Source organism: Peromyscus leucopus, chromosome 20, assembly GCF_004664715.2.
Source record: "Peromyscus leucopus breed LL Stock chromosome 20, UCI_PerLeu_2.1, whole genome shotgun sequence".
NCBI classification, from domain to species: domain Eukaryota; kingdom Metazoa; phylum Chordata; class Mammalia; order Rodentia; family Cricetidae; genus Peromyscus; species Peromyscus leucopus.
This window is the reverse complement of record NC_051080.1, coordinates 50,789,957-50,816,669: the sequence shown is the minus strand read 5'-3', so window position 1 is coordinate 50,816,669 and position 26,713 is coordinate 50,789,957. Positions and strand designations below refer to the sequence as shown.

The window sequence follows — 26,713 nt, the reverse complement described above, 5'->3', positions numbered from 1 at the left end:
TTATTACCACATTTTTGGTATGAAACCAGGTAATGCAGTGGTTGAAAGACTAACTAATCAAATGCGGGGCCTGGAATGCCAGCTTAACACAGGAACTTTACGGTCAGCTTTGAGTAAATTAATTATGTTTGTATTTCAGTTGCACTATTTGTGAATTTCAGGTAGCAATTAGAGTAGGTATTTAAATAGCTGATGTGACTGTCTATTGATTTAAAATAAAAACTAGAACTCAGAGCAATGTCCAGCACACAAGATGCTCTATATGACCAAATAATTCTTAGGAAAAGCCATCATGGAGCTTTAAAGATGGCCATTTGATTTATTAGATACTGCTAACAATTGTGCATCTCCAAGCCACTCTAATTGTTTATGGAAGACTCGAAGAATTTTCTTCAAATAATTTTGAGGCATATTTTAATCATATTTCTTTCCTAAAAATTATTTCATTTGCTTCTTCTTAGCACTCTATTTTCAATCAATTCTCTTTCACTGGCTTCAACAAGATGTTCATCAAAGAGTCAATAAAAAAGACTAGTATAACAACGTTGAAACACTAATTGGGCTCAGCGGATATTTTAAAAGAGTACATGAATTTGAGAGGGGAAAATGAGGGGAAGGATATACAAGGAATTGGGAGGGAGTAGAAGGAGAATTTTATCAAAACATTATATTCATGTTTGAAATTCTCAAATGAGAAATTTTCCAAAAGAAGGAAAACAAGAGGTAAATCACAATTTAAAGAATTAAGAGACCAGTTAATTTCCCTAGCCTTTCTGATTGCAGTAAGGTGATTGTTTTAAAAATATTCTAAAGCTTGGCAAATCTTCCTGCTTCCCATAGTTTTTAAGCTCTTCATTGGGCATGCATAAATGATAACTATATAATCCAACAAATAATTCTCAAACTGTTTTCTCACACTTTTAAAATATTTAAAATTTGATATACTATAGATTTTAATTCCTAATACTTTTTATTAGCATAGCTTAGAATACCTTTTATATTTATAATTAGGAAAGAAGTATAATAACACTGGGTACATGCCCAAGAATAAGAAACAAATGCACAATACATATTACACTTTAACAATACTGCTCAATTCTGATATGCCAAATCCATCTCAAATGAAATATCAAAGAGCAAAGATGTACGGACAATCACAGTTAGAGCTGCTTTGCACTTCTTGTTCATAATTAACTATGCTCATCAACAGAGTACAGAAAGCAAGCAGGGAGAGATTCAGATGTCTCAATGCCAGGCTCGGCAGAGTTACGTTGAACACGCACATCAACTCACCATGTACAGCCCAAACAGAGCTCTCATGTTCCGATTGTTGAGTTTCAGTGCCTGTGCAAAATACTTTCTTGAAAGCTCGAGGTTTTCAAGTCCACCTTGGGTGTATTTGACCTGTTAAAAGTTGCAGATTGCTGAAACCTGTTTATTTTACTACTTTGAAATGTAGCATGTTCCATCATACCTAGGCATTAAGTAATGAGAACAGATATTCTGTAAACAAATGCAACATGCTCAAAGAATTCACCTTAAGATAGTTAATCTAAAATTTAAAACACACCCTTGCCCTTGCCAAACTATTCTCTGCTATGAACATTAAGATCACAGAGTAGCTCTTAAAACCAAAAGGTTGCCACACTAAAATGCATAGCACAATTTTCGTTTCAATGGCCTTGCTACTGCACAACTGTATTTTCTATTACCTGTATTATAAATCTAGACTCCAAATATGAATTCTCTATTTCACATCTGTACTTTAATAATAAAAGCAAGTCTTTTACATTCTTTTATATTGAGTTCTTTATAACCCTACAGCATTCAGTTATACTGTGATTCCTAATACTGTGCAAATTAAATACATAGTTCCTATATCTCATGAATTTTCTAGAATACATATTTAAAAGCCATCCTCTTTATAAATGTCTTAGAAGCAATTAAATATTGACAACTGTGATGTAACTGATTCATAGTTAGGAAAGAACAACATAAATACTGTATTAAACTATGAAGAATTTCAGTTTATCTGGAATTTTTAATTGAAAAGTTAGTATTTCAATTCATTATTTAAATTTTTTAACCTGTATTCCCTCACCACTCATTAGATGTTATAAAATGTTGATTAGCTCGTCTATCATGAGGAAAAAGACTTAGTACCAGAACCTAATGACAGGCAAAGGCAGCAAAGGTCAGCTCAGTGCTGTCCCCCAACACTTACTTCCGCGTACTGCTGACAGTATAAGTGGTTGTGCGGGTTAGTCATCATTAGCTCCTCTAAGCAGAAGGCTGCCTTGGCATAGCTGAAAAATAGTAATGGCATACAGCAATTTTAAGTCAAAAATTTCCTTACACATACCTTAAAATAATTTTAAAACCTTAGTGACAGTAGATATTTATTTTTAAAACTATTTAAACAGATTTAAAGCATTTATTAATTCAAAATATCTAGACTTTTATTGAAATGAATAAACAAAGCTATGTTTAAATCTGAAAGTAATATATGAATCATCAATGGCTACTACTTTTCTAAAAGTTGAATCATTACTGTGGTACCTACACACCAGTAACACAGGCTCCCACCCTTAGAGTTCTACACAGCACAACTTCTGTAAATCCAGTGACCATTCACTATTGATGTTTAAACAGCTAAAGCAGCAGAAGAAAATATAGCATTTTACAAAATACTGTCTAACTGCTACACAGCCTTCAATATATCCCATAACAAAGACTTTTCATAAGTGTATATTCAAATATCAAATCAAAATAAAATTAGTGTTTCTAAAGCTTTTAGACCATGTGATTATAATCCACCTTAATAATTTCATGTGTTTAAAGCTATGTAACCATCCTCTCTATTTATGGAAAATCCTAAAGACCACTTAGCTGTTGCTAGATTTATTCCCAGTGAGAAGGTTACCCTATTCAACAGAACAAAGTTATTCTTAGTGTTTGTTATCAATATTGAATATTAACACGTGGGATCTTTTCTGAAATATACATAGTCGAAATCCACACCTACACAGATAGGAATAAGTAATGTCATTAAGTGTCATTGTGCCCTGCACTACTCAAAATATGTAAGTGTATTTATTAACCCATTTTATCTTACCAAAACCCAAAAAAGTCGAGAATTAATGTTATGATTCTCTAGCAGAGAAGAGAGTGAGAAGGTCAACTCTACCCCAGGCTGCACCACTGCAGAGAGCCACGACACACCAGTGCCCGTCTTGCCTGTACAGCTCCACACACCACTGTGAAGAACTGTGTTGATAACAGCAATGAAATTGTCAGTGGGCACAGCAGTCAAACACAAAGGGACCAGGGAACTAAATTAATCCTGGAAACTCCCAACAATCACAGTTTAGATTTCTGGAGGGTCTTACATACAGGTTCCTACCCAACGTCTGCAGCTTTTCAGCTCTTCTTATCTTTATAACTAAAACTTAGCATTCATTTTTGAAAAGGTATCCATTAAATAAGTAGTTGAATAAATGACTAAATATGAATCTAAAACAAAACCACAGATGACTCATCTAATATCTACTTAACTAAAAAATTAAGGAGAATGAAGTCTCTATCTCAGACATTCAATATCTAAAAATGTTCCTTTATCTAAGATGTCACCAAAAATTCAAACTAAGGTTAAGATAAACTGTCTTTACAAGATTTAAGTGGGTTTTGATGCAGCCTATAACAAGGTAAAACAGGGAACAACTGAAGTTAAGTGGGTGGAATTTTCAGCAAATTTAATGGTGACTTATGTTTTATGGAGTTTCTAAGTTTTCGGCATTAGGTATATCTTTACCTTGAAAAAATAAGATTTCCTTGATAATTTGAAATTTAAAAAGCACTTTTAGTTAGGAATTTTCAAAAGGTACAAAGAAATTGTAAATGACTCCCCTCCCCCTTTTAAAATAAAATCTAATGTTAGTATTTATAATAAACACTAGACATCAAGTTTTCTTTTGAAATATTGTATATAGGATCAGGATCTATCCCTGGTGCATGAGATGGCTTTCTGGAGACCACCACCTATGGTGGGAAGACTTGCTCAGCCTTGATGCAGGGGAAGGGGCTTGGTCCTCCCTCAACTGAATGTACCAGGCTCTGCTGACTCCCCATGAGAGGCCTTATCTTTCTGGAAGAGGAAATGGGGGGTGGGATGTGGGGCAAAGGCTGGGGGGAGGGGAGGGGAGATGGGGGATCTGTGGTTGGTATGTAAAATGAATGAAAAATTTCTTAATGAGTAAAATAAGAAAGAAAGAAAAGAAATATTGCATGTGGTCTTATTCTGAGCATATGTAGGCCTATATACATTTACTCTGAACACAATTCCTTTACCCTGGAAAGAGATTCTAGCACAACACAGGATGGAAGAATGGCTCTTGGATGTAATATGCATGCTACATGACAGCTATGACTTAGATTCTAGATGTCACATTCACTAACATCATGAACATGATTCCCACAGTCCTTTGTACAGACATGGGCAAAGGCAACATACAAATGCCTCACTCATTCTGTTTCATTTCTGGTGTCATCTGCATGTAGTATTGAGAACAAAGTTAACTATTCACAAAATTAAGAAAATGTGCATAGGAATCTAATTCTATTCTTTCAAAAGGAAGGACAGATACAATGTGATAGTCTTCAGACTCAGAGCTAAAAAGAAAAAAAGAAGTAGACCCTCACACCCTATATGGAGGATGTAATGCTGTGATATTTGTAAACCTCCAGCAGGACTCGGCAGTAATCCTTTCGCACTGGGATTTCCTCTTGTCACGACAGCAATAAAAAAGCTAACAAAAACATTAAATATCCAATAACCAAGTTCCTACAGCATTCAACATTCTTGATTAAACTTAGTTTTTAACCCAGGCAACAGAACACTTCTGCTCTGGAGAGTTGATTTTCTTGGGCCTGAGACTAATAAATGCATACAATTGACTGAATTTTTAAACAGCAGGGAGCATAATACTCTTTGTATATGAGAACAATTTGAACTCTAAAATTCACAATTTTGATTCCCTAAAAGTAATAGCTTAGTAAAACGCCTTTCAGATTCCAAAGGAGCCCATTTGTATTTGAAATAAAAGTTTGTTTTCTGAACAAAAATAATTCAGTAAAACCAAATGACCCAGCTACAAGCTACTCACATATTATAACTAGCAATTTCATTTATTATTTTTCACTTATTTGCTCATTTAATTAGTTTCTCCTCATCTACAACAACAGGTGATTGACTTCATTCCAATCTTCTGGAAATGAGTCTAATGAACTTTACAATTTCATTCTTAAAATTTTATGTGTTTTTAACAACTTACTCATGTTCATTGATATAAAGTTCTGCAAGTTCATGCCAGGCTTCTTGGTCTCCAACAAATCTGATAGGAAGAAATAAGGACAAAAGTAAATGTGTAAATGTTCTGTAAATGAACAAACTAGAAAATCAAATGCAAATTCCATTTTAATTAAAAAAGATTTATCAGAATAACAAAACACAATCCTCTTGTAAAACACTCACTGTTCCAGATACTCATTCAGCTCTCGAATGGCCTCCACATTTTTCCCCTGGGCTTTTCGAATGGCAATCTTACGCTTTCTTGCAGCCTATGGGTTGACATTAATAAAGGATTAAGTCCTCATGAGTCTCTGGGCTTTGTAAAGAAAGTAATTTGACTGTGCAAATTATTATCTCAATGCCAGTGAAATTCCATTGTGGAAGAACTGCTTGGTGAGAGTTTATAAACATCCCCATGACATCCCACTGGGGAATTCAGACATTCCTCCAACAATCCCACATGCTTTACTTTTGATGCATGCAAAAACATATGCATCATTTCATCCAAATAAATAACCATCCAGAGTCCTGTAATTACAAGCCAGCAGGGAATCTTAATCTCTACCCAACTTAATGTTCTTTACTCTGTCTCATTCGTAGGATCGCTATCTTAAGAGGCAGTGGAGATTGGAAGTGGTGGGGGTTGGGGGGGGGAAATCACACAATTGACACTTGAATGTCATTATACAAAACTGGCTTATGACAACTTTTTCACTATTCTAAGAGAAAAGCAAATTACTTATGAATCTTTAAAAAGAATAAAATATGCCTTGATAAAAATACTTTATAATAAAAATTATTTAAAACTTACATTTAAAAAATGGTAAGTATAGAAATAAATGTTACTAATATATGCATTCTTCAAACAACTATTAAATAACTATTGTTTGCTAGGTATTGTGCCAGACAATGAAGTGATAAAAATAACGAGGAAATAAATCATTTCTTTTGAAGTTATCTCATGAGAAATATGCATTTAGTATCATTTTAATGCAGTTAAGAGTGATGACAGAGATCTCTAGGATGTCATGGCAAAAGAGAGGAGATCCCAATGAACTATGGTACAGTGGGAGAGGTGACAAGGAAGGAAGCAAAAAGAATCTAGTGTAGACACCCACACTGAAATACAGAGGATAGGCAGCCAAAAGAAAGCAAGCCAGGGAGCTTTGCGTGGGACACTGCACCCTGGCAGGAACACATAAGCAAAGGCAGGAGAAAGAGTACCACTGTAAGTTCAAGACCACAGTAAGCTGCCAGGAACAGACAGCACTGTTTAAAGGATTACATGTGTATCACCTCTAACTCTGCTAAATTCAAATACAGGATAAACAAAATAAAATATGACTAGGGACAAGTAGACCTTATTTACTATGAACATGATTTATTGCTTTATAGAATACATTTCCCACAAGATACAGACAGAAAGGGAAAATGGATGAAGCCTCTTTACTAGGAGTTACTAATAGTGGGATGGGCACTCATTGGTTTGGCTCTGAAAAAGATAGGGTTTAATTAGAGGAAACTCAATATCAAACCTAAGAAAAATATAATGATGATAACAATATTTTAGTAATGACTAAAATAAAAATAAGAAAACAGATCCTTGGTTATTCAGCTTATGCTAAAGGACCAGCACACAAAGCCACACAGTACACACATTCAATTGCTTAGTTTTTCTTGGGGTTTGAAGAGATTTGCTTTATTACGTAAAACAAAGGCATCAAAATAAGTTTAAAATTTAGAAAATCTCAAGAATTCACAAGTTAAAGTTAAAGCTTTGAAAGTAAATCAAATTCTAAAGTCATTAGAAAAATATCACACTTAACGTGGGAATCTTAACTCAGGTACTGAAAGGGAACATAACCTAACGTGTTGTCTTTCTCTCATCTCTGCTCCCTATCTCTCTCTGCCTGTTTTTTTGAGACAAGAGTCTCATTATCTAGCCCAGGTTAGCCCTGAATTCATCCTCCTTCTTCAGTCTCCCAAATCTTGACATTATAGGACTACACTACCACGCCTGGATAAGAAACTGATTTCTTCAAGGAGACAAAATACCTTTAAATAAAAAACCTAGCATTATCTGAAACACAATTAAATTTGAAATAAAATTTAGCCCTTTTTTCATTTTTTCACAACACTTTTTTGCTACCTCCACTTCCCTCCAAACGCCAATATAAAGTGACTAACAGAGTATGAGAATATCAAGGGATAACTGCTACTTTCCCCAAACCCTTGTCAATGAGTAGTATCTATGTTTCAAGCCTGACCACAACCTCTATTAAGATCTTTAAGGACTGGCACAGATTTGCTTTGCTCATTTAAACCTTGACCCAATCCATACAGGACAGGTATCAAAGAAGGTACAACACTACTACACAAATAGAGTGAAAACTTACTGAAAATACTGGAGTCAAAAGCTACAAATTAGATAGTCCAAGAACAAATAAGAATGGCAAATAATACACTTAGGCTTATAGGAACAGGTGTTGTATATACAGGCATAAACACAGTGATGTGGCATGAGTCTCAGGAAAGGTGTTCTGAAAACACCTAATGATGTTGTAACTTGTTCTCAGTTATTTGACTACAGAACCATTACTCTACTGTTGAGAACACTTAACACCTTTCATCATGTACAGAATAATTTGTAAAGTTCTACTCTAGAATGATCCAAAGAGAATTAATTTCAATATATAAAATTATTTATTTGTTGGGATTATAATATAATCACACACACACACACACACACACACACACACACACACACACACACACCACAACACACACACACCTTTTCATCCCTCCAAACCATCTCATGGATAAGTATGAAGTAGGTGATTCATTTCTGGTCAAAATGGAGTAGAAGGTACAAGATTTAATTTCCTGCCTGAAAACAGCCAAAGAACTGGACTAAATACATGGAATAAGTATTTTTAATATACAGAAGGACATCAGGTACTAAAGACTGATTTCCCACTGAAGTGGGAAACAAGATAGGTGTTACATTTATTATCCTCCCTAACTATTCTGAGAGAGTTTTTAAAGGCTGCTGAATATAGATGAAAAATCAGAGGGACCAGAGGAATGCACAGGTTCAAAGGAAGGAGCTAAGACTCCACAAAGAGCAAACATGGTGGAGTCCATGAGAGAGAACTGCAGAGGGAAAACAAGGACAGGCATGAGCGGCTGCAGAGGCACCCTGTAAGCACTTAGCTTAGCACGTTAGTTCACACCAGTGGTCACAAAAAGCACAGCCAGGCAGACAACCAGGAGGAAGGCACAGGGTAAAGAGTAGATTAGCACACTATCAGACTAAATCCTGGTATAAAATGTTCATCCACTGTCAGTTTGTATTTCTTGCACGTACCTTTTCTCATCTAGTAATACGTAACAATTTTCTGAATTTTCCTAAACTGTTTATTTGGATAAATCTTGGCAGAAGTCAATTTAAGTCTTAGAATGTGTTCTATATCTTCTAAGTGATTTCAATATCCAGATTAAAATTTCTAATATAAAAAAGGAAACTTCAAAACATACTCTTTTTTGCTGTAGAATCATAAAGAGAAAGCTATTCAAGTCTTAAAATCGAATATACATTCTATCATATATAAAATATTCCATGAGCTGTACTAACAAGAGTGTTTCACAGCTAAGAGGGGAACTGAAGTACATGTCAGTGTCCTCATTCACACTGAACAGTACTGGACACTGACAGAGCATGAAGATACACAAGGAAGACAGAAAGCAGCTGCCTCACATATTTTACAACTGGAAAGAACCTGAGAAATAGGCAGTGATAATTAAATCTCTTCATTTTATATAAACAAGAGCCAGTCTCAACTTACACAGCAAAGCTTAAGGCTCCTGCACACTTTCACTCTGCTTTTCTGCAGTGTCTTGTTCTCTGGACACTTAGCACTCAGCTGTCCAATTGCAATTCACAAATTCTATCCCAGAGTCAAACAATACATCTCCAGAGAGCTACAGAGACTGTGGGTTTTGAATGATTACCAAGCAACCAGAATAAGGGTCAAGGAAAGGCTTCTCTTGGCTTTTGAATGCTATTCAGAGCATATAAAAATGTATGTAAAGAAAAGATCTTTACTTTTCCTATCGTGACTTCCTAGTATAAAATTCATGCTCAGAAATAGGAAAGGATAAAAGGCCTGCCTTCATATACACTCCACAGTAGCAATGGAGGTCTAGTTGAATGACATTTGCAGAATGAAATTTCTGTAGGAAAGACAAAGTGGAATCCCAACTCTATTCATCGCCGTGGCTTATTTGATCATGATCAAGGGCTGTCTCTAGACTCCAAGTGCCATTTCAGAGTTTTGTGATTTACTAGTGCATGATGCTGGCTAGGTCTCTTAACTTCTCTATGAGCTGGTCCCCTTGTAAATAAAGATGGGAAGATCTGGCACATTATAAAATTACAGTGATAATTATCAGATATTAGTCTCCTGTCACTTGTATTCACTATCACACCTTACTTGGCAGAAAGTTATAGCTTTATTTGAAGTTGGTGGTAGAGTAGAAAAATATAACATAAGCTATTCTAAGCATACATACCTCACTTACGTCAGAATAACAAAACCAGAACACATTAAATAAATAATAACTTTTTGTCCTCATAAAGATTAGAATTTTAGGGCCTAGAAAGAAGACTCAGTAATTAAGTGTACTTGCTGCTCTTCTAGAGGACTTGAGTTCAGTTCCCAGCACCCACATCAGTTGGCTCACAACCACTTGTACCTCCAGCTACAGTAATTGTAATTTTAATTCTTAAAAATTAAAAATGAACCTTTAAAAAAGATAGAATTTTAGCCTGTACTAACTCCAATAATTTATCCCTTAACCTCAATCAATATTCTGAATTAACAATCTGGACACATTATAAAGTACAATAATAGTTCTGAAGAAACTATTTGCAACAGTGGAAACTACTGAAAAATACAACAGATCCCAAACAATGTACTCTACTGCTCAAAAATGAACAGGCCAACAACACATCCTATATCCAATTCTGTTTTCTTCAATAGAAACCAAATAAAAAAGGTTTAACACCTGGTTTCAGAGAACTGACTCTTCTGGGCTAAATCTATTTAGCAAATATAATATACATAGTTCTGCATCCTCAATAGGACATATAAGATATTCTCATTCTTACTGACATAATAAAAGGGAAAGTGGACAAAGGAGAGTCGAATTTGGGATGAGTACAATTTGAACAGAAATGTTCCTATAAGTTTTTCCAATAAAAACTACAGAGAAGCTATGTACAGGAACAGGAAGATGAAAAGTTCAAGGCACCCTGCGCCACAAAGTGAGCACCAGGTCAATCCATATCACTGTCCTGGCTAGTTTTGTGTCAACTCGACACAAACAAGAGTCATCAGAGAGGAGGGGCCTCAACTGAGAAAATGCCTCCATATAGTCTGGCTGTCGGCAAGCCTGCAAGGGCAGTTCTGAATTAGTGATTGATGGGAGGTCTCAGTCCACTGTGGTAGAGCCACTCCAGGGCTGGTGTCCTGGGTTCTATAAGAAAGGCTGAAGGAGCCATGAGGAGCAAGACAGTAAGTAGCAGTCCTTCATGGCCTCTGCATCAACTCCTACCTCCAGGTTGCTGCCTTATTTGAGTTCCTGTCCTGACTTCCTTCAGTGATGAACAGTGAGGTAGAAGTACAAGCCAAATAAACTCTTTCCTCCCCAAGTTGTTTTTGGTCATGGTGCTTCATCACAGCAACGGTAACCCTAACTAGCACAATTTAACATAGAGACTCTATCTAAAAAATATTTAAAAACAAACAACATACACGCTCATATAAATTGCTTTAAATTTTAAAAGATTATGAATAAATCATCAAATTAGTTCTGAGTCCTCTAAAAAAACTTATACACAATTGGCAAGCTTGCAGAGAAATAACCACTAGAAATGGATTAAAAGATTACTGTGTTCCACCCAGTAAAACACAATCTCAGATGCCCTGAACTCAAGATTTCAGAGCCCAGAAAGGAAAGAAAAGTTGCTTAGCAAAGAGAAAGGAGTACCCAGTTCGCCAGGCATAAAGAAAGTGTGACTTCAAAGTATCCCCACAAGGCCAGAGGCAATCTATCTATTTCCAAAATAAAACCTAAAGTACTTGATCATCATCAACAACAACAACAACAACAACAACAACACACACACACACACACACACACACACACACACACACACACAGAGACAGAGAGGGGAGGGAGAGAGATACATGTATACAGCTTGTTTGTTCATTAAAAAAAATTCTTTGAAAGCAAACCATAGTAAATCAACAGTATGCCCAAGGGAAGGAGGACTTGACTTATTTTTTTTCCCATGTATCATTTTTTACTATCTATAATTTTTAACGTGAGTATCTAAAACTTTTTAAAAAAATATTGCACAAATTTTAAAAATTAGAAAAGGAGAAATTACTCCTTTTCACGACCTCAAAACTCTGAAAACTTAATTCTAAGCATCATATTCTTCCCTTCCTAAGGAAGGCTTGCATTAATGTGAAACGTTGTGCCATTCCTTGGGATTTATTTCTCCATCTCACTGCCTTTGTCTTATGTAAACCTCACTCATTCCTTACAGCCTCTGAGGGTCAAAACTCAAAGAGAAAGTCACAAAAGAATCAAAACTGAAAAAATCAATTTCAAGGTCCAAAAGATGCTTGTCATATAATGAACCTCCTAAAAAACATAGACAAGGCAAGCCTCTATCTAAGGCACCCTTCTGTCTGGTCTCGAGTATAAACACTCAGTGTTTCTGAATGAATGTGTGTGAATGAGGAGGGTCTTTAAAACTGGATGTACAGATCCATTTCTTCATTAAACACAGAAGCACAAGACAAAAGGGTCAGATGATCACTGTTAGACAATGCAGGACTTTAATCTTTGAGGTTATGCCTCGAATTTGCTTTAGAAGAAGAAACAGAGATGCCTTCAACACAGTAACTCAACTGTTTAATACTAAACTCAAGTCTTCTATTAGATATGTCAGTTTTAAATTCTGAATGGCTTTGTGTCTTTCCCCTCAATGCCTAATATACTGCTTCCTTCCTAAGGGTAAAAGAACAGAGCTGGCCTTTATTGCTATATCACAAACATTTTGGTGGCTCATGAGAAATACTCAGTAGTAAGTATTTAGGAAACAAAGGAGGAGATTGAGAAGATCTGATTATATTTCATAACCAATAATACATTTGAGAAACCTGAATCCAGTCACCTTGTTCAACATGTCTAACACTGGGATCTACTTGCTACCTGCTCACTCATACTCTAAAAGAAATAAGGTGGATTTCTCTTTTAGCCAGTCTTAAAAAACCACAAAGATCCATAACATATGAAAAGCAAGACAAAGTCACATTAAAGTATAAACTACCTAACTCTTTCTCATATGCTGTCTTGATGAAAACAAGGCCGTCACAAGTACTCTACCACTAAGTGAAGTAATTTATTAAAAATATCTCCACTTAAACCAAAACAGAAGTAACATGTTTGACTCCAAGAAAACAAATTATTAGCTACTCATATTAACCTACATGTGAAAAGCATAGGAAACTCAGAAACTTGGTTTTACTTTTTTCAATATATGGCTAAATGGCAAAGGAGACTAGTAAATCCTTATGAGTAAATACATGAGAAAATACATAGAAATAGAAAAGTGGTACTTTATAATTTATTTTATTTTATGTGTATAGGTGTTTTGTCTGTGTGCCATGCATGTCTGCGTATCATGTATATGTTTGGTGCCTGCACAAGTCAGAACAGGGCATCAGATCCCCTGGCACTGGTGTTACAAATGGTTGTGAGCCACTATGTGGTACTAGGAATTGAACCTGGGTCCTCTGGAAGAGCATCCAGTACACTTAACTGCTGAGCCATCTCTCTAATCCTAAGTGGTACTTTTTGTCTTTTTTTTTTTTTTTTTTTTCAGAGCTGAGGACCGAACCCAGGGCCTTACACTTGCAAGGCAAGCGCTCTAACACTGAGCTAAATCCCCAACCTCCTAAGAGGTACTTTTTAAAAGTAACTTTTTCTAAGGCACATGACAAGCTATTGAGATAGCTAAAATTAGAAAGTGATTTTGAAATTAATTAGTAAAGTGCTGTGGGATGGTCTGTATGTCAAATTACTCTGATTGGTCAATAAATAAAACACTGATTGGCCAGTGGCTAGGCAGGAAGTATAGGCAGAACTAACAGAGAGGAGAAAAGAAAGAACAGGAAGGCGGAAGGAGTCACTGCCAGCCGCCACCATGACAAACAGCATGTGAAACTGCCAGTAAGCCATGAGCCACGTGGCAAGGTATAGATTTATAGAAATTGATCAATTTAAGCTATAAGAACAGTTAGCAAGAAGCCTGCCACGGCCATACAGTTTGTAAGCAATATAAGTCTCTGGGTTTACTTGGTTGGGTCTGAGCAGCTGTGGAACTGGCGGGTGACAGAGATTTGTCCTGACTGTGGGCAAGGAAGGAAAACTCTAGTTACATTTATATTACTAGTATCTAGACAGACTGATAGACATTATTTCTTAATTTGCTTTCTGTAAGAGAAAGGCTTATCATGATCTGAACTTTTCCCAAAGCTTTCTACATTCTGAAAACCATTACCAAGAAAGGAAATGTTTCCACTCAAATATTGACAATAATAAAAAAAAACAAACAACAAATAAAAAGCAAAGCAAAACTCCTTAAAAGTCTCTATGGGAAATTTCCCTACGATAACACTAACAGTAGGAATCTAGCATCCATTAGGCATTTCAGCTACTGTAACACTCTGTATCACCAGACGACAAAAGCAGTGAGCAGAAATGGGGGTTTATGATCAATCTTATACAAAAGTGCTTTAGGAATCCATTAGATACTTTCTGTTATTTATTATTAAATTATTTATTGTTAAATAATTTCCAATGTTAACATCAATAATTTCTTTAAGATGAATTGCCACTGTTCTTTTCTTTTCCTTTTTTGGGTTTTCAAGGCAGGGTTTCTCTGTGTAGTTTTGGTGCCTGTTCTTGAACTCACTCTGTAGACCAAGCTGGCCTCTAACCCACAAAGGTCTGCCTTCCTTTACCTCCAAAGTGCTGGGATTAAAGGCCTGTGCTACCACTGCCCAGTGCCACTGTTGTTCAATTAAATATTTTGGCATCATAAAATCTATAAAAATATATCACATAATCTTTTTTAATGGCAACTTTTAAAGATATACTTGCCAAGGAGAAAACTTTTCTTAAGTTACCTTGTGTGAACATAACAATCTTTCTTTTTATAAAAAGAAAATCTGGTGTTTGTTTAATAATTTCAAAAATGGGGCTAGAGAAATGTGTCGTCCTTTATCAGTACTGGTTTCTCTTCCAGAGGACCCAGCTTTGATTCCCAGCACCATATGGAGGCTCACAAACTCTAATTCCAGTTCCAAGGATATAGCATTCTCTTCTGGCCTCCACAGGCACTGAACACAAATTGTGCACAGATTTACATGTGGGCAAAACACCCATACCATAAAAGTAAAGCAATTTTTAAAACATTTTTTAATTCTAAAAATGTTTTCTTTTTGCAGTTATAAGTATACTGCAATATAGAAAGACATAAAGATGACTATTGTCTATAACCCCCTAGACTTTCCATATAGTGAAAGACTGAGGCAAGCTATGATGCCAGCATATTAAATTAAACATTATCACATTAAAAAAGACAACTAGGGAATTTTAAAACAAATAATTATTGACATCTTAATGTAATTTTAATTCAAGCATTAAACAGGAAAAAGGCAAAAATGAAATTAAATAAATAGCTGCAGTAACTCCATATAACAATCACTGAGATGACACCTTTCATTCTTAATTAGGATAACTAAAACATATCCACACACACTAAATGAACTGGTACTTTATAAAACTTCATAACATGGAAAAAGCCCTGCTGGGTTTTTATCCTCTCACCAAGTTTTAAGTAATTTTCTAAATAAGACAAAAGTGAAATCTTATTGAAGAGTATCAAATATCTTTAAAATAAAACATTGCTCACCTAAACTATGTATAAAAGAAAAAGGAACAAGCTCTTTCAGTATTTCCTCAACTAATTCATTTTATTCTTACATTAATTTTTAAGTCACTTTCAGGATAATGTACAAACTTACAGTGTTAGTTGGATCTTCTTGCAAAATTCGATCATACAGCTGTATAGCATCATCATATCTATTTAAAAAGAAAGATATATCAAGAATCATTATGACCTTAAAATGTCATAAATCCAGAAAACTATTAAATAGGGCTTCATCTTCATTCATAACTGCTATGCAAGTTTTCCTATTTTCATTTGACAGTGAACATTTAGTCTATTTTTAAGAAAACAAAAATCATCAAGTCTTTACAGAAAACCCTTCTACAAAAACATTAATTTCATCTAAATACAAAGGTAAGAACTAGCAACCAAGGTTAAAAAAATAGCTTTTTTTTTCTTTTAGTTTTGCTACTGAGGCACTAGTTATAAACTGCAGCAGAGTACATGGAAATGGGATGGATGAGAAACTGAAGGTAGCAAATAGGCCATCAGTTACATCTTGGAGGTAAAGGGAAAAGATTTAAAAGCAACAGCAGATGCAGATACTGCAGACACACCGGTATTAGCAGACTGAATGTGTGTGAGCACCACACACACAAACATATTCAAGGCTCCATGTGGAAAGCAGACAAAGCATAAAACAAATGAGAGATACAAACATTAATTTCTGTGTTTCTGAAGATTAGGAAACCCCAGGCCAGATTATTTAAAGTGCCCACAAGAACGCATATTCAAATTGCTGCTTACTCAGTTTGATATCCATGATGCTACACCAAACTCAATTCCAACCCAAACCTACAATTTCCCATTTTTGTTGTTTTGTTTTCTTAGGTTGATAACAACTCAGCATAAAAGACAGAAAACTAAGTCATTTTGACTTTTTCCCTTTACTTCTAAAACATTATTGATGGTCTTTTTTCTATCTCTTAATTCCTTTCATCCATCCAATATGTTTTGCTATAACTTACAATAATAGTATAAGAAGCTCAAAACTGTTCTTTATTAGACTATATAGTCGCATAGAATGTTTTTACAGATAAATCCAAAGGTTCTCATTTTCCTTAAATAACCTAAAATGGTTTCTTCCTCTCTTCACTGACACCTCTGAGCAGGGCATATTAGTGATACATAACCACAACTGCCTGTTATCTCCAGCTTCAGTCCTAGCCAAAATCTCCACCTCACTTTACACTCTAGCCACAATGAACTCTGAATTCTGGATTTCCCTACAATGTGCTTTAGACATGTCAACATAGGTCCAAATGTGTCTCCACCCATGCTTCAGTTGATACAGATCATCTCTTTCTTCAATTTCTGGGCTACATGCATTTTTCGAAAAGGAGTTGTTTTTCTAAAAGACTGAAACTCGTGATCCAAATGATGACCATGTCTTCCATGTACTTTGATAGTGTATGCATGAGTATGTGTATGCTTCCCTCAAACCCTAGGAAGCGGGCAATACCCTTATTTTAGAGGAATAAAGCTGAAAAGATTTAATATTCATTTGTCAAGTCCCAAACTAGAAAATGCTAGAACTGGTGTCTAAAGTCAGTTCTTCTGTTAGAGCATGACCTAATTTCAATAGCCAGAAGTGGCAAATGGGTTCCACTTCATGTTAAGTGCTACATCCTAGAAGTACAGGTGGGATATGTATTGGGAAACACCCTGACATTACACAGAACTCAGGAATACAAAGCCCTTCTGTATCAATGATGTACTATAGATACAGCTTCCACGTCTGCCATGTTTAAGTGAAATTACATTGTTCACGGGATATTTACCTTTCCATAGCTTCAAATCTCATGCCTGTTAACCGCTTAACTCTGTGACTACCAGGGAACTGTCTTCTTAATTCCTGAAGACAAAACTGAAAACATAATGGGTTAAATAAAGAAAGACTTAGACAAGTGTAATGACATCACATAAATGTCCTATTTTTTTAAAAAAAAATGGTCTAAATAGTTTCTACTATGTCCCAAAGTATCTAGTTTCATTTACTGTTTCATTGGTAGAATATTTTATTGTTTTCTTTTATGTGCATGATGCTAGAGAGCAAATCCAGAACCTTCTACAAGCTAGCCAAAAATCCTACTGGATTACACAGTTACAACCCTAACCCTGTACTTCCTGTTAGAGAAGCATTCAAAACTTGTTATAGAAAGCATTCAATACATCTCCTACAATAAGCCTTAGCCACACACTAATATAACTCATAAACCAAATTAAATAGAGTAAAATATAATTAAATACTTACCAATGCCAAGTCATCCCGACCATAGTCTAGGGCTGCAATCATCACCTGCTCATATATGATCCAAACTAGAAATATGAGATGGAAAAAAACCCTGAATTAATATAGAAATTTCCTAAACATAAATTAATTAAATTCTTCTATTTGCAAGAATTTTAAAGAATGTGACTTTTTACTGAAAATTATTTCTAAACTTAAGACTGAATATAAAATCTTCTGAAGCAAAAAAAATTGATATTTAACACATAATAAATTCTAAAATTTTCTATGAAGTACATTTTTACCAGATCAGAATGTTATTATGAAATATACAGTAGCTAAACATTTACCAGTTTTGTGAGCCTTTAAAACCTAAGTGCCTATTCAATGGCTTCAATACTGTGGTGGTTTGAATAAGACTGTCCTCCACAGTCTTTGGAACTTAAAGATTTGGTCCCAGTTGTTTGGGGAGGTCTAAGAGACCTCCTTGCTAGAGAAGTACATCTCTGGGGGCAGGATTTGAACTTTCAAAGCCTCTCCTTCATGACTGTAGTTCAAGAAATGAGTCTTCATCTTCCTACTCCTGCCATCATTATGGACTCTAACCTCCTGGAACCATAACTCCAAATAAATTGTCTTAAGTATTCTGCTGCTGTAATGAAACACCATCACCAAAAGAAAGGGTTTATTTCTTCTCATAGCTTGAAATCTATCATCCAAGAGAGTCGGTGCAAGAACTCAACATAAGAACATGGAGCAGGAATCAATGAAGAGGCAATGGAGGAGTGCTGCTTATTGGCTTGCTCCCTGTGGCCTGCTCAGACTGCCTTCTTCTACAACCTGCCCCTAGTGAACTGGGCCCTCCCATTCACATTGTAGAAAATGCACCAAGGACTGACCAAGAGGTCAATGTGGTGGAGGCATTTTCTCAACTGAGGTCCTATGACATAAAACTACCCAGCATAGACTCTTTCCTCTATTAGTTGTCACAGTCTTGTTGCTACGTCACAGAAATAGGAAAGTAACTGATCAACAATTACAAATCCTCTTTAAACTAAAGCACCATTCATTACATTTCCTGAGACAAAAGAGTGATATAACTAATAGGTACAATGTTAATAAAAACACATTAAATATGAAGAATCACAAATAAGACATGCTAGGCCTACACATAATAATTGAAAACTTACTGTCATCCCCAAGCTTAGAAGCATAATCACTAATTAGTTCTTCTCCAACTTCCATAATTTGTTCACTATTTCTTGAGTTTTCTTCTCTCCATTTTCTCATTTTATCTCGCATTTCTGAAAAAACAGAATCTTGAAGTTCTTAATAAATACACATATATGAACATATGATAGATTTCAAAATATTGACTAAATGAAATCAACTATTTACATAAGGAAATGAACTCTAACTTACAGACAAATCTGTGATATCTCAACTATCTTTAAATATAATGAACATTGTGCCCTGGGCCTGCTACAAAGGCCCTGTATCACTTTAGGCAACTGTAGGTCTTAATTGGAGAGGTGAGTAGAAATACAGACTACTTGCAGGGTTTGTAAAAGCCAGCAATTATTTTCTAAAAAAAGAAAGAAAGGCAGTGGGCATTAAATTATATATAGACATCTCAAAAGATTCAACATATTTTTGCAATTTACTCATGGATATAAAATTTTTTCAAGACTATCATATTGGGCTATCAACAAAGGGATATTTGCATCTAATTTCCTTAATAGTATCCTGCCATGCAAGGAAGTAAACAAGAAATCAATTACAACAAAAGAAACCTTTGATTGAACTTAGGAAATACTATAACGTCAGTAAGATCAAGTAACTAACAAAAAATGGAGAACAACTTCGCAAATTACAATACAACAGGAAATTCTAGAATACAGAACTCTGCTGTGGTTTAAATGTCTCTCTGGGTTGGAAATCTGCTTCCCAATAAACCAGACTGGGGCAGAACATTTTTACGTGGGTATTAGATCTCAGGGCTCTGTCCTAATGAACAGATCAAGATCATTATCACAGGAGAGATTTGGCAGGAGTGTTAGTTATCACAGGGGGCTATCTATGACAGAAGAGGTTCCTGACTTATTAAAGAAAAAGGAATTTCACCCCTTAAGTCTTGTCTATTCACAAACTTTTGGCCTTCCCCTAGTAATGGAGAGCCAGAAAGCCTTCACCAGAACCACGAGCCCATAAAAAAAAAAAAAAAAAAAAAAATCTGTTCTCTTTAAAACAAAACAAAACAAAAATCCCATTAAAAACAAATAAATAAAAGTAAAAGCTCAGTCTGGAGTGCTAAGAACAGACTATAATAAAAATAAAACCAAAATATTTTAGAAGCATATCTAATCTGGTTCCTTTTATATAATATTATGGCTAAATGTTTATGACTCTTTTCAAATTTTTTAAAAATCCTAAGACTCAAAGTGGTGACAGGTCTTTGGGAGATAATCAGTACCCTCACAAGATGATAGGTTTGTCTTTCCTCTGCTTTTTGCCATTAGTTGTCTAATCCTCACTAGACACTGGATCTGCCAGGACCTATCTCTCCATTTCCTAACCTCCAGCAATGTACAGAAACAATTTCTAGTTTAAGACATCCACAGTGGTGTATTTGTTATATTGGCCTGAAGTAAGACACATAGTTGAGGTATGACTAACTATCCAGCTAAGTACATTCATACTGTCTTATTTTTAATCTGCACACAAAGATCGAGAGTGGAAATGCAATACTCAAACTGCTAGGCTTCAAGTCTCAACACTGACACTTTCTATTTGTGTGATACTAGCTAAGTACACTTTGCGCTTCAATGTTCTTGTCTACCAAGTGAAAAAAAAATAATACTTGTATAATTTGACTATTGTAATGAACATTATTAATTAATTGTATGTAGTGAAAACAGGACCTGGCATAATATGAACTTAAAAAATGGCTATTACTATTTCAGCAGCTAATGTTTTGTTCGGTTTTTTTATGCACACTGCTAATTTTCTTATGGTTCCTGAATCAGCAGATTTTAAAGCTTCTCCCCTAAGTCATTCCATATTCATTTATAACTGCAAACACTATTATCTCATTCTAATTACAGCATCTCTGGCTTGCTCTTCACTTTGCATTTTATCAGAGAATTTAAACCTGAGTCAAGATACTACCACCTCATGGCCAAAATGTGCATCCAAGTATTTTGTAAGCCAAGAACCTATAGCTTTTTTCTGAGCTGCAATGTTATAGGAATAGCCAATATGAGCCAAATAATACACAACGTTGCTGATATTTACTATCTAGTTCTTCATTGGAGAAAACACACTAACACCTGGGCACTAAGAAGCAGAACAAGTGGTCTAGTCAGAGGACTTGTCAACTCTGCCTCATCAACCTAAAAACAGTGATTTGGGACTTACCATTTAACACTTCTACTACTTTGGTTATTAAATACACAGGATTACAAGCTTTGTAGGTCTCTCATCCAACTTAAATAAAGCAAAACTGAGAGACCACATGTTTGGACAGTGCTATGGTTTGGGGCTCTTGCTTTGCTTTTAAGCTGAATTTGATTACTGTTAAGAGGTCATGCACTCATGAATTCCTCAGAGGCATCACTATAGTCTTTTATCCAACTTCATATATACATTGCCCCCATTTATGTGGTCCAAGTTTAGGGCTCCTAATATTAAGTAATTTACATAAAACATTCTACTAAATGTAAAATTCTACAAAATGTTTAGTTACATTTACTGTAAGTAAAATAGGGAAAACTTCTGTCTAGAAATAAAATTTTGGGAGTAATCCTTCCTTGATTATACTTTTCACTTTAGGTAGTTCCTCCAAAGATGGCATGTTCCTCAAAGCCAACGTCATTTTATTCTACACTATATATGTAAACTACTCACCCCTTTCCTGCATATGCTATTAACTACTGTCTATACACTGGGGGTAATATCAATATGAGAGGTTATAAAGGGGCTAGCCTGTTCATCTCTCCCTAAGGTCTTAGTGTGCTAAGACACCTGGACCTTGAAAATTGAGGAAACAGCCCGCTTCCTCCTCTTGCTTCTTTTGTATAAAACTTCTTCCAACCCTGCATTCCCCCCACTTCAGTGTGAATTATGAAATACCACTTACAGGTTCACTTATGTGAATATACCTTTTATAAATTATTCTGTCCCACAAATTTGCATCATAAAGTCAGTTACAGGATAACAAAAATTGCCATTGCCAGGGGACTTGAGGGACTGTGTGGGTACTAAATTTAAAGAAAAAAAAAAAAAAGAATTTATTTCAGTGTATTTAAACTTCAGTAGAAGTGTTCTTCCATTATGTACTGCAATGCAACAGTGAGATGTGAAATCAATCAGGTGTGTTCCACCATTTGAAAGCAAATGGTCATAGAGGACCCATCAAAAGAGCAGTATGAAAAGTGTGAGGTGAACCTAGAAGAAAGCTACTAAGAAACAAGGGCAAGGGGCTGGGACAGAGATGACTCAGCTAGTAAAGTGCTTGTTACAGAAGAATAAAGACCTCAGTCCCGACTCCTAGAACCCTTGGAAAAGCTAGACACTGCAACACCCTCCCTTAGTCTCAGTAATGGAATATAGAGACAGGTGGATACTGGAGGTCCAATGGCCAATCAGTCTAGCCAATCTGGGACTTTAAGATGTAGTGAGAGAAACTGTCTTGAAAAATTGGGTAGAAATCAATAGACAAAACACCTGGCAGAAACTTATGGCATCTACATGCACACCAATATCACATATATACATACATACAAAAAGATTAAAAGAAATCAAAATCTTCCATAGAGGGACTAATCTATAATAGCAAGCATAACACAGATGTATAACATACAAACACTTGAACTGGCACAAGATCTTCCTAGCACCTTAAAGGAAAATAAGGCACAGAAATCAAACTGTAACACCAGTTAACACATCTACAAAGCAGTCCCTACAACTAAGGCTCACCTACATCCCAGAAAAAGGAGCAAAAAGACTGAGAGTCAGAGGTCTTCTAGATATAGCATGGCAGGGAAGTCACATCTATAAAATCTCAGAACTGTGGTTTCTTAATGAAATGAAGAAAAAAACAGGAAGTGGGAAAGAAGAATAGTAACAAAATTTTCATTTTATTTTTAAAAACTCATTTCATATCTACTATATGCTAGGCATGCACAAGGCATCCTATCTAGCCCTGCATAAAAATACATCTTCAACACACCTAGAGTCCTCTCCTTACAACTCTATATTCTCTTTCTTACTTCCAAATTTTAAATAATATTCTACCTATCAAACACTTTCAACTGGCTCACAAAATGAATGTCCATTCTATTCTTTTATAGCATCTATTTGAGACTTAGCAGACTGTTAGACTTACTATGATCTTTTATACACAGGTGATAAATTTTCCTGTTACACAAATTACAGGAGCGGGAAGATGTTCAGTGACTAGGAGTTCTTGCTAGGTAAGAGCCTTCCCTTTGCAAGCACAGGAACCTGAGTTGATTTGCTCACACCACATAAAAAGCCCTGGTTGGCTGTAATCCCACCACTGGGAAGAGCAAAGAGAAAGATCACCAGGACTTGCTGTCACTAGCAGAGCTTTAGGTTCAGTGAGAGACCCTGCTTCAAATGAATAAGGTAGAGAGTGATACATCAAGACACATAATTTCCTCTTCTGGCGTCTCTATGTCTATGCACACCCGCACTCTCATGTATAACATAACACACACACACATGCACATGCACACAAACTCTATAGTGCTCTTTGGACCAGTTTATGATGCTAATGGAGTTCCTAAGAATATAGTCAACACTGTGCACCATATCTAAACAAAACACCATCTCTGAGAGTTCCTATCAACCACCTACATCTCAAAAATCTTTCTCACAAGTCTCTGAAATAAGATTCTAAAATAGTTTTCTACTTAAAACCCTCATAAAATAGAGGTTCTCAGGAAATTTAAGCCTTCACTTTAAAAAATAAGGAAACTGCATTCTAGCCACTGGGATGACTAAGTTCACCTAAGATAATAAATGGCCAGAAAGCTAGAAAAATCGCAGACAACTTACTAGTGTTGATGATGAACACTCTCAACAGTTCAATCAATAAATCAAGTTCCTCCCATGTGTCAAGCACTAGTTACCTAACAGTGAACAGAGTAGGCCTAGTTCCTCATATTCTAATTAGAGAAAAAAAAAATCCTAAAGTAACACAAGCTTTAAAGTAACACAAGTCCTTTAATAATAAGAAAGCACATGATTCAAGAGCAGGTTGTGTTCAATTCTGTTGCTTGGGTTTTTTATTTTCTAGTTTTTTTCTTTCTTTCTTGTGTAAATATGGTGGCAGTGGTGAGAGGCTGTGTGTGTAAGGGTCTTGCAGGATGTAACATCTGAGCACAATTCTGAGAAATTAAGGTTTAAAGAAAGGAGGCGTGAGACTGTGAGGGGAAAACACTCTGGGGGAGGAATTGCATGTCCTGCCCCTAACACAAGAGCATGGCAAATCAGGCAACTTAGTAAAGACAAACAGAGTCAACTCACAGAGCTGGAACAGGCTAGACGCCACCAAAAGTCAGATCCTTCAGCAGTGTGACTTAATACTATTAACCAACAGCACAACCTTTTCCTCATGTTGAGTTTACCCATCACTTTAACACAATTTCTTCGTTTGTTGCTCAACAAATGTGTACAGCAATAACTATTCCAAATCTAGTTACAGCACTAAACTTTAGAATGCCCATAGGACAGTACTGAGGTACTTACAATCATTCTGTTTGCTGGTAGTGACAAACCTACTGGTCCTTTGGTTGTACACATACTAACAGCTTTTAAAAGCTATACTTCACAAACCTTCATAATACTACTTTAGAAAAATCATGAAATATTTAAAACTTTTTAAAAGCATTGGGAAAAAAACACCCACTCAAAAAACTACAGTACCGCTAAGCGTACATGCTGAGGTTTGTTGCTCCATTAAACTGTAAACTTTTTGAGGATTGGGGCTGTGTCTTACTTGACAAATACAAAAACTTAAGATTTTTATTCACTATAATAAACTTTTGCCCCTTATAGTTTTTGATATTTATTCATGATCAAACAATAAATGTAAATTTCACTCTACATGCTAATGATTACATGAAGGCATTCAATGGGCAAATTAGCTACTGAAGTACACTGCACTGTGCTAACTGCTGGGAACATTTACTGTCCATGAACACAAATTCCATGCTTTAAAAAAACTCATTCATTCTCTTAAGCATGACTCCCATCATCGTTTTTGAGAGAGGTAACAGCCCATACTGAACTGATCCAAGATTTGGATGTTTTATTTAAAGATTCTCCACTCTTGATAAACCAGATAGGAAAAGACCATGACATATGAACACATGCCCCCAAATTAACCAGTTACATTTCACTTCAGGGGAAAAAAAAAAAAAGGCATTATTGGCAGAAAAAAAGTAGGAAGGTATGCTGTGTGTGGTTTGAGTAGGTTCGAGATCCAGTTCTGGAAAAAAAAAAAAAAAAAAAAAACAGAAAGTGCATGTGGAAGGATTGTAACTGTTTATGGCTCTTCCACACACCTTTTTCACACACTACAACCCTTCCAAATAATTAGCACTCGCCTCCCTGGACCTATTTATTTCTTGGCTTTCAAGCTTGAACACATCGATTCCGCCTCCTCCACGCCTCCCAGAAACCACATGAAATGTGACAGTCTCAGCCTCGTGTCCCGCTTGCCTCCTGGACAGAAGATGACAGGCAGAACCGGGGCCCACGAAGGAACCTGCCTCAGGCTCCACTCGGTTTGGCCCGTTCAGGGAGCGCTGCCCTGCGGAGGACACAGCGGAGCACGAATCTCTCCCGGGAAACTGGGGACTTCTGAACCATTTCCCAGAGCACTGGGTCTTCTTGCATCCTCCCCACCCGAAATTACCTTCCCAAGTCACATCATAACGCTCTGTAACCTTCGCCATCTTCCTAGAACCCAGCGGCGGCCCGGAGAGAGGGCGGGGAGAGACAGACGTCACCAGCGAACGGGCGGTAGCAAATGACGAAGCCATGTTTTATTGGTCGACAGATGAGAGTGGGCGGGATCTGCCGCGCATTTGTACGTCACTCAGGGGGAGAGGGCGGAGCCAAAACAGCAAGAGTGGCAGGACTAGAGGGGCGGAGCCGGAGAGAAGTGGGAGGAGGGGCCAGAGGGCGGTACCGGCAGGGAGGTGCGTGAGCTGCGGAGAACCAAGGAGGTCCTACTCTGTGAGGAGCTGGTTTGGCCTGAGGTAACTTCTTTTTTTCTTTTTCTTTTTTCTTTTTTTTTGCCGAGATTTAAACAAATGTGACCTCTTTAGTGCTCGCTATTCCCTGTTTTATCATTTTCCTTTACATAGATGTATTCATTCTATTCTTCAGAGACCCCTAAAACAACGCTCTAGTCAAATATTTGCCCCACTCCCAACTTTCCTCCATACATAATGCGACTGGCTTCCTATGGGCTTTTAATATTCAACTAAACAGAACAACAACAAAGTTTTATGAACGATTTGAAGGCGGCTAATGTGGCATTCTTCATTTGTATTTTCTGTCCTCGGGGCCAAGGAATTCTGTGTTCATAAGAAGGCCCTGCTGCAGACCTGCATCCATAGTATTTAATTTCTTTATCCTTTCAGCCACAATTCTAGATTGGAATTTCCGTAAGCGCACCCAATGTGTACGTACTTATAAAGAATGAATAAATATAAGAATAAGTATCCTTGGGCGCCTAAACATCGCTTCTGTTCACTCCTCCAGGGAGAATTTACCACCAAAAATTTGCTTGCAGGAAACAGACTCCGTCTCCTATAGCAAAGGTGAAATGGTGTGTACTGCAAGCAAGAAATATGAGGGTCCCCAGCCATGTATTTAGTATTTCAAGCAATGAAGATATTACACTGTAGAAAGGATATATAAGATGTGTGTGGGGCGTGGGGGTGGAAATATGTTGCAAATCACCCATAATTAGGGGTTAGTGAGGAACTAGCAATAGAGTTGAGGCTGA

General features: G+C 36.3%; 1 protein-coding gene across 1 annotated transcript in view; it reads right to left on the bottom strand.

Moving 5' to 3' along the window:
• Emc2 (ER membrane protein complex subunit 2) overlaps nt 1-25,701 on the bottom strand; it is a 33,515-nt gene extending 7,814 nt beyond the window's left edge. Inside the window, exons 1-9 of the mRNA XM_028867955.2 lie at nt 25,613-25,701; nt 18,858-18,971; nt 17,692-17,756; nt 17,219-17,304; nt 15,514-15,571; nt 5,531-5,616; nt 5,331-5,390; nt 2,225-2,306; nt 1,294-1,404 (exon numbers count right to left, since the gene is read on the bottom strand). Of these exons, the coding sequence (XP_028723788.1) occupies nt 1,294-1,404; nt 2,225-2,306; nt 5,331-5,390; nt 5,531-5,616; nt 15,514-15,571; nt 17,219-17,304; nt 17,692-17,756; nt 18,858-18,971; nt 25,613-25,652 (702 nt within the window). The 5' untranslated portion in view covers nt 25,653-25,701. The remainder of the gene's footprint in view (nt 1-1,293; nt 1,405-2,224; nt 2,307-5,330; nt 5,391-5,530; nt 5,617-15,513; nt 15,572-17,218; nt 17,305-17,691; nt 17,757-18,857; nt 18,972-25,612) is intronic.
• Between the last annotated feature and the right edge of the window lie 1,012 nt (nt 25,702-26,713).